This window comes from Semicossyphus pulcher, unplaced genomic scaffold (assembly GCF_022749685.1).
Source record: "Semicossyphus pulcher isolate SPU_LCO1_2020_fin unplaced genomic scaffold, fSemPul1.0.p SCAF_6, whole genome shotgun sequence".
Lineage (NCBI taxonomy): Eukaryota > Metazoa > Chordata > Actinopteri > Labriformes > Labridae > Semicossyphus > Semicossyphus pulcher.
In genome coordinates, this window is record NW_027211737.1 from 19,559,154 (window position 1) to 19,568,044 (window position 8,891).

The following is an 8,891-nucleotide window of genomic DNA, read 5'->3' on the forward strand; positions in this document are numbered from 1 at the left end:
GGGACTTTTCTTTATAAAGAAAGGCTTCGTTTCTGTAAGACACCGATTGATTTTAAATATACGTTCAATCTATGCTGAAGAAGTCGTACGTCATCCCCTCTCAATCACGACTGTTTGGAACAAACATTCATATATCACAGCAGAGAGAAAAACAATGAATCAGCGATGGCTGAGAGTTAGATGTTTGCTGATTCTCACGCTCATCTTTGTCCACGGACTCATTTTGCAACAGAGGAAAGCGTCGAACAAAGGCGCATTCATGATTCGAACAGTACATGTGTTGCCCAACCAGCGGTTCTTAAGTGAAACCAGGCCCATGTTCTCGACAGAGCGTCAGAGATTTCTCTCTACTGCCCAGGAGGGGAAACATGTTGAGAGCAGAGCAGTTTATGGTTGGGATCCATCCTGGAAACATTAGATCTGGTTATTGTGACACCACAAAGTGCACACCCACCTACCCAGAGAGGGAGAGAGGGAGAGAGAGAGAGAGAGAGAGAGAGAGAGAGAGGGTTTGGATCTGATGCAAATACAGGCCCTTGTGATTTCATGTTCATCCCAGAAAACAAATAAGAAATTGAAAATGTTCTGCACTTATTATTATAATAAGAAGTCATAAGAGTGTCCAACACAAGCTGCACTGTTCTGCCTCGCACGTCCTCTGCACTGCCATGGTGGGAATTGGAAAATTAAACTCATATTTCAGCTCACATCTGCTGCAATTGACTTGTCATCAAGTGTCACTTGAGCCTGTTAGAAAATGTATTAATATTTGAGTGGAAGCATATAAAATGTAATACAAATAATATGCCTGGAAGCAGCTTCTAATGTATCAATTACTGTAATAACTTTGATAGTATAATGACTATGTGGGGAAAGGAGGAATGACAGCCGCCGACATAACTCAGCAAATGTCGAGAAAATTGAAAATAACAGCTCTTATGGCTTTACGATTGAGCAGAACAGAGCATAAATTTGCAGTGTGGTTTCGTGTGGCAGAGTACACGGTGCAGATTTAGCTCATTCTGCCTCCTACACCTGCATAAAGATATCTGCAGAGCTGCACCGTGGTTCACGCTCTTCAGTGAAATGTAGTAGAAAGTTTCAGAGTGGTGCAGAACACGGTGTGACAGATTCCTCTAATCCCTCAATCCTACACCTGCATGAAGACGTCTCACCAGCAGCTTCATGTCATTCTCTTCATTTTTTGGCAGCAGTCTTGGCTGTGCTGTTGCAAAGCCTGCCTGGTAACCAGTCTGGCTCCGTGTACAGCGTGCAGACTGTCAACCAGCCAGCTCACACGCACACACGCGCACACACACACACACCTACACACATACACTGCAGCCTTGCCTGGTTTTGGAGACGGGATAGGGAGGTGTGGCCTCTGGCACCTCCCACCTCCGTAGCCAGAGCGAGTACCATGACAACCATGCGGGCCTGCTGGCGACTCCCTGTCTTCATCGGCCACGGTTGCCATGGTAACTCCCCAAAGGGGCTCCCGCAGATCAGCGGGACGGCCGTCCAGTTGACTAACCCTCTCCCAGCTGGGGAACGGCTGAGGGAGAGCGAGAGAGTGGAGTGCAGAGGAAGGGAGGGTGTGTGTGTAATATGTGTGTGTGTGTGTGTTTGGTGTGTGTGTGTGTGTGAATGTGTAGGATGGCACAGCAGAGCCGGAGGAGGGAGAGAGAGAGAGACAGCGTGCTAAAGAGGGAGAGAGAGGAAGGAGAGACCTCAGGAGGAGACACAGGAGACGAGTAGTCTGACCTCCTGAAGCGGCCTATCTGCCTACATGCAGCCACTAGCATGCTAGTCTGATAACAGCGTGGACAGAAATACACACGATGTTTAAACCATAGTCACAAATATATCTTCACTCAAATGTCCTCCATCTTTGGGATAGCAGGAACTGCTTTAATCCACATTTAACTAACCGTGTACATGCTCACTAACATGAATGTCCTCACTCGATACGGATCGGATTCTTCTCTAAAAGTGTGTTTGTGCCGTCTTTCTTCTGTTTTCCAATCATGTCAGTAACAAGTACCACTTTTTGGGTTTGGACTCGGTGTAATAGAGCCACAGATGGCTGTGTGTCTGTGGTGCGGTTGGAGAAAGAGATGGCATCACTAGGTCCGCTGGCTGGAGAGAACTGAGGGGCTTTTTCTGCTCTCTAATTGCTCCAAGCTGCGTCCCCTTCAAGGCCCAGAGACGCACAGATTCATGTGTGTAGCAACCAGAGCTGAGCCTATTTCAAATCAGATTGAGGATCTATTATTGTTTTTTCAGCTAACTGTTGTTCATGCTCTAATACCACATAAAGAAACAGGCGATTTGGTAAAGTACATCATACTGAAGTTTTTATTTTGGAAAAGGAGAGAGATAAACTTCCCATAGTAAACATTTTCTGATCTACTGTAAGTGCAGAAAAGTTTGATTTCTTCTTTTTCATATAAAAGCCTTCTCTTTATTTTAAATGTATAAAAAGTGACACAAGGCAATCTGTCAGTGTTACAGAAGGCAAAACATTCTACACTAATTCAAATAATCTACAGTTCCTCTCTTTATTTTCTCTATTATACGTGCAATAATACTTCTATTCTAAAACTATCTCTACGTAAAGTGTGTGACTATATTGTGCACTTGTAGTGGTAACCTTTGGAATTACAAATAGTTTTACTGTTTAAAAAATCCCTTGACACAAGTTGTTCGATTACACAAAGGATATAAAAACAAAAAAAACTGTTCATCTTTATTTATGAAACTCAGAGAAGCATCCTCCCCTGCATAGGTGGACGTTGCATATCTTGCAGCCGAAGACACTCTCGTGCCTCAGTCCCTTGTTGGTGCAGTTCCTGCAGCGGCGGGAGCGCTCTGACATGCGCTCCAGGCGGTGTCCGTACTCTATGGGTGAGTCTGCGTGTCTCTTGCGTGCAGCCCGCTCCATGCCCCTTGCCCCTTGGTAGTCTCCGATCAGCTGCTGAGCCAGGCGCACCCGGAAGTGACGCTGGGTGAACTGCTTGCCGTTGAAGCCTGCTGGCGGCGTCCCCCCTCTGCTCTCCCTCAGGATGATGTAGGCATTGACGATGCACAGATTGACGTAGAACCACAGGAAGTAGCGCCACCACTTCTTACAGGGCCTGCCCACCTGGTAGCACTCCCTCAGCTGGTCGCACAGGTCGACGCCCCGCATGTTCTCCTGGTACAGCAGCAAGGGCAAAGGTCGAGGAACCCCATAAGACAACCCTGAGCTCTCTATGCCGTCGCTCTCTCCCTCCCCGTCTGTCTCACGCTGCTGCCGGCCTGGACTGATACCCACAATCCCTGGCGCTGAGTTGGTGGAGAGGCAGCTAACCACTTTGGCGTCCCTTGTCACAGTAGCGACCAGGTTTCCACGCTGGCACTGGTAGAACTCACCCTGTGAGAGCTTGCCGACATTACGGGGGCGGAGGACCTCTGGGTAACCTTTACGGCCGGGCTGGGTGGGCCCGCAGGCGTACAGTCCGTCCCTCAGCAGCCGCTGCAGGAGGGTCACTGAGGTGAAGAAGCTGTCCATGAAGAGGTGGTGGTACTGACCCTCCAGGCCTCGCACCAGGGAGGCCACCACCCTGTACCCCAGGGTGGCTGTTGCCTCGTCTTCACCTGGCTTGCCTATGTGGATTTTGGCCCGGTGGCAGTAACCCGAGCGAGAGTCACACAGCATCCACACTGTTAGCCCCTTCCTGAGGGGCTTGGAGGGCATGTACTGTGTGGGGGAGAAGCGTCCCTTCATCACAATGGCACACTTGTCTATGGTCAAACAGCGATTGGGCGTGTAAGAGTCCCACATGGTGTTCTCTACCACATCAAGGAGAGGCCTGACTTTGAAGAGGGCATCGTACCCACGCTCCCCCCGCACAGGCTCTGACTCACGGTCACACAGCTGAAGGTACTGGGTGAGTTTCTCAAAGCGCCTGGCTGTCATGGTTTTTTTAAAGCCTGCGTTGCCTATGAAAATATCACTGGCCCAGTACATGCCGGTGTCTGGAAGCTGATTGATGCCCATAAGAATGTTCAGACCTACATAAGCTCTCATCTCCCTGACATCAGTGGGGTGCCAGTGGGGGTCTGATTTCCCACTCCTCCTCTGCCGATAGAGGGCGTATTTGTTTGTTTGTTCCACCATGTGTTCAAAAAGAGAATCTGGGAAGAGTATCCGGAAATAGTCACGGGTGTCAGCATCGTCCCCCAGCGAGTGCTGAGGGCCGCTGACAGCACAGAAAGGCTCGATCGAGATCACCTGGTCAGGTTCACCCCAGAAGTCCGGAGAAGTGCAGTCCTCGTCCAAGTCGTCTTCAAAGCTGAAAAAACTCCTGCGCTCCTCCTCCTCCAAATCGGAGAAATCAATATCCGAGTCGTTTGAGGTGCTATCGGAGCAGTTAGTGGAGGTAGAATAATAACAGTCCTCTGCGTACTCCTCCTCGTCGTGCTTGAGCCCGTTACTACCAGTCACCAGAATTATGTTGCAGCCTCCTCCTGCGATGAAGCTGGCCGCGTCTGCAGCCTCCGCCGCGGCTGCTGCTGTGCTCGTGAATCCATTCTCCCCCTCGCCGTCCTCCTCCTCCTCCTCCTCCTCTTCCCGCACTCCGTCTTCCTCGTCCGAGTCTGGCTTTCTGTACGGAATTTCAAACCACTTCACATCGGCTGAAAGATTAAGCGGAGCGTCTTGGCTGTCGCACACCGTGGTACTTTCTGTGTCCGCGCTAGTTTCCAAAATAGTAAAAAGCTCTCTCCCTTTTCTTGCCGTCGCCATGTCGGGGTATTAAAGTGCCCCTGCATGAGTCTTTTTATATATATTTTTCCAACGTGGGGGAATAATCGCACAAACCGGTCATCCGAAATGAACTGATGTCCACTTACAGGCAGCCTCTTCTCCAAAAACTTGCTGGTCGCGGACCTATGCGGCGTCTATAAGCCTGATTCTCATTGTTTCCGCTCCTGGGTTTTCTGGGCTTTGTAGCGCAGTGTGGCCGCAGACGTCAGAAGCTGCATGCATGTCCTGCTTTGTAGGGCGTTTTGCGACTGCAGCTGGTGGGGTTGCTAGTTCGCTAGGCTGGCAGATGGCCGCTTGCTGTTCTAATGCCCGCTGGCATTCAGCACTATCAATAAGCCGGATACCCATCTCTGAGGCCGCGGAGATACACAAACCACTGCGTAAAATCCAAACATCAAAACCATAAACTGTCAATCAAGTGTCTTACAGGCACACTTAAAGGTGTGAAAACTTTCCAACAGCCACTGTACACACCTCCCAAACTGTAAATCACCTCTTTCACCCCAGTATGTGTTGTCTTAAAGTGTATTAACACTTTTATTTATGCAGTCATAATAAGGAGAAATGCGTAAAAGGCACATAACGTGATTAAAACGCAATGACAGATGTTTCCACATCACACAGGTCTCCTTATTTACCCCTATTGCTAAACAGACTTCACACTGAACTCGGGCTTGTTCATTCATAAACATGCTTCTTCCCTCTGACAGGTTCCTACATGAATCTGAAGCCCTATAGGCTATTGTGGAATTAGGGACCTCCCTCTATTTTCTGAATGTGGGCAGATACTCTTGTTTTTTTTTATTCAAGGACTGAGGGTGAAGAGCTTTCCCTGATGAACCTGATCGATCCTCTTGCCTCCTGCGGACACACAATATTCTCTGCCTGTGCCAGATTTTAATGATTTTGTTCTGTGTAAATATGCATTACTAAAGGTCCATTAAATTGGCACACACTTAAAGTAATCTGGCAGAAACATTCGCCCACTATACAGTTTCACCATCATGGATTACTTTAAATGAATGAATTAAACTTTTACTGTCCCTAAGGCAATTTGCTTTGCAACAAGAGCATAAAAAACATTAACAACTATATATGTCTGCATAATATGAAATATGAAACATCATTAGAAATACATAATTAAACAGCATGTGGTAACCTGTGAAGGATATAGAGTGTCAAAATAAAACATATTACTTCTTATCAGCTGTGTTAATTAATAAATAGCTAAATAAACTATTACTATTCTCAGCCTCTCTTATGCTGTGTTCTCATTCAGCTGTATCACTCCTCTAATAAGTAAAGGGAGCTCTGACTAGCTCCTGTGATATGTGACGTAAGTGAATTGTCCCCTTTAAATGCTGATCCATGATGTGTTAGATGCCACACACACAAACAGCTCATTCAGTCGGTTTCATTACAAAAGAAGGTCTAAAACATGAAACGTCTCTGGGTTTGACTCAAAAACAAACAGAGCTCTGGTTGTGGATTCCTTGCCCGCTTGGGTGGAGACTAGTAAAGTCATGTCTTCTCGTATGGGGGGATGGGCTACAGGAAGGGTCCTTTCCAAATTCTTTACGCTGTGGCCTGAGTCTACATGGCTGGCTGAGCACTGGGCCGCTGCCCCTGGGCCCTGCAGCCCAGGCACAATTTATGCGTCCTCCTTCCTCACCAGCTTATTGCACAGATCCTCGTTGTCTCAGTGGTATCATATTGCCTCTCTGAGCTTCAGGCCTTATTGCTGTTTGTATCTGCAGCGCAGGCAGTGGAGCTGTGTGAGCAGTGTACACTGGGAACCAGTTTGTAGGAAAACAGTGGAAAATGACGGAGGCTGTGGACCTCCGATATCCAGCCCAAAAATAGAAGTAAGAAGGGGGAAAAAAAACGGCTCACTCCAGCGTTTCCAGGCCCCTGGAGCAGAGTGCTGCAGCAGACCCCTCAGAGACTCCCGCGGTGGGGTGGAGAGACGCCGACCAATGGGGGCTCAGGCGTTCAGTGTGTGCGTGTATTTGTGTGGGTGTGTGTCTGTGCGGCTAACTCAGCTCCTCCACAGCTCAGATCCTTTTCTCATGGATGAGTTCAGAGATGGTTGGTGTGTGTGTGTGCGTGTGAGTGTGTGTGTGAGTCTGCCAGCATGTGAGCAAATGGTGCAACCACTGCAGCTCCTGCTAAAGACAGACCAACCCTTCTCTCTGTCAGTCCCAGAGTCAGTGTACGCTGTGCTGGTGTGTGTGTGAGTGTAAGTGTGTGAGTGTGTGTGTCGATGAGAGCCTTATTAATAGTGATGTCTCCTTCCACTGCTGATGGCATCCCTAGTCTTAGTCTGATGGGATTTGAATTGAGAGAGCAAATCACATGCAGTGTGGTGGATGTGCTTTTAACTCCTGACTGTAAACAGAGAGGACTCATCCTCATCTTCCACATTATTGGTCAAACTGACTTTTAATGTTTATCTCAGTAAACAAATTTTGTCTTTTCAGGCCAGTTGTGACACGAGTTGTTCGTGTCTTTTGTCTTGTACTTTTAGAGAACCCTTTTACCTGCACGAGTCATCAATGTCATGTATAACACTGACCTTGAAAAGCACTCACCTGGTTGCCCCTTCCTGGAGGCAAAAGTGGCACACTGCCCTCTTGTGGTGGTTTTAGAGAACAACTACTCAATAGCAGTTTGGTAAAGTTGAAGCACAGACGGAGAAAATGTTTCATGGCGTTTATTTTACTCTTAGTGTCAAAATAAAAGTCTGATTTCTTCGCATATTTAATGATAACAAAGAAGATAAATGGACATTTAACAGCCACCATCTACAGTGTTTGTCTGACTGGATGTTACTGCTTACACATCAAAGAAGCTATACAACAAACAATCAAGTTGTATATTTTCATTGTGTATTACACAAGTATCTTTGTAGTAGAGGCAACAGGTTCTACTACAGAAGCTTCTCCCAGAACTTTAACTACTTTTAACCACTAGATGGAGGTAGAAGACAGACTACAGAGGACGCAGCACAGAGTCTGACTGCAACTGCAATAAACATCATGTTTTAAGCTTTTTATGCGGACAAAGTCGTCTTAACAAAGCAGTGGATCAAAATGCTTCAAAGAGAGCATATCTTTGTGTTTCTGCTTCTCAAACACCGACCTGAGCTCTGACTTGGCTCCTGGTTGTCAGACCATGTGTTCCTCATTACGCCTGCAGTGTTGGACCAGGACTGAAGGAGCTGGTCAGAGAGAGGCCCTGGTCTTGGCTCGCTCTCTGGGCCTCTGCTGGTCCTGGTCTAAGCCAAATTCAAGATGTGACCTTTCCTTATTGTGCGATTTTTATCACAGAATTCTGTCTTTTGAAAACATCCTCGTGAGGGTTTCATGTTTGCTACCATTGCAATGTACAAAGTGGAACTTCTTTCAAATTAAAAGCACACACTCTCTGATCCGAGAAAGGGAAGGTACATTATTGTGAAGGCATTCAAGAACACGAGATAGATAATTACACATCTCTGAATCTTTAATTATCCTGTGTTGAATATGAGATTCAGCTTTCTCTTGCTTCTGCACCTTGGACTGTTCTTTGTCACCATGTTGCATGAATGCATCATCGTATGCATGTACATTTGATTTCCAAGCATCACTGTGAACACACCTCTGTCTGATTCAAGTGGCCACACTGAAAGCTAGCACAAAAAAATCCATCCATCCTTTATCTATAGCGCTTATCCTGTTAAGGTTCCAAGGGGGCTGAGCCAATCCCAGCTGGAGCCTATCCCAGCTAACACATAGAGACAACCTTTCACGCTCACACTCACACCTACGGGAAATTCTAGAGTCACCAGTGAACCTTACGAGCATGTCTTTGGACTGTGGGAGGAAGCCGGAGTACGCGGAGGGAACCCACGCATGCACGGGGGAGAACATGCAAATTCCACACAGGAAGGCCCACTTTGTCCGACCTGGGATTCGAACCAGAAACCTTCTAGCTGTGAGGCGACAGCGCTAACCACTGCACCACCGTGTCCAAAATGATGCAACAGTCCAAAATGAAGCTGCAAACCGCTTGTGATGAGAGAGAGAGAATGAACGATAAA

At 47.3% G+C, this 8,891-nt stretch overlaps 1 protein-coding gene across 1 annotated transcript; it reads right to left on the bottom strand.

Moving 5' to 3' along the window:
• Nucleotides 1-2,749: 2,749 nt before the first annotated feature.
• LOC138609803 (piggyBac transposable element-derived protein 4-like) lies at nucleotides 2,750-4,789 on the bottom strand. Its single transcript, XM_069682447.1, has one exon. The coding sequence runs from the start codon at nucleotides 4,787-4,789 to the stop codon at nucleotides 2,750-2,752; it is 2,040 nt and encodes a 679-aa protein (XP_069538548.1).
• Between the last annotated feature and the right edge of the window lie 4,102 nt (nucleotides 4,790-8,891).

Coding starts and splice junctions, on each gene's coding strand:
- LOC138609803 (XM_069682447.1), bottom strand. CDS start 4,789: ATGGCGACGGCAAGAAAAGGGAGAGAGCTTTTTACTATTTTGGAAACT.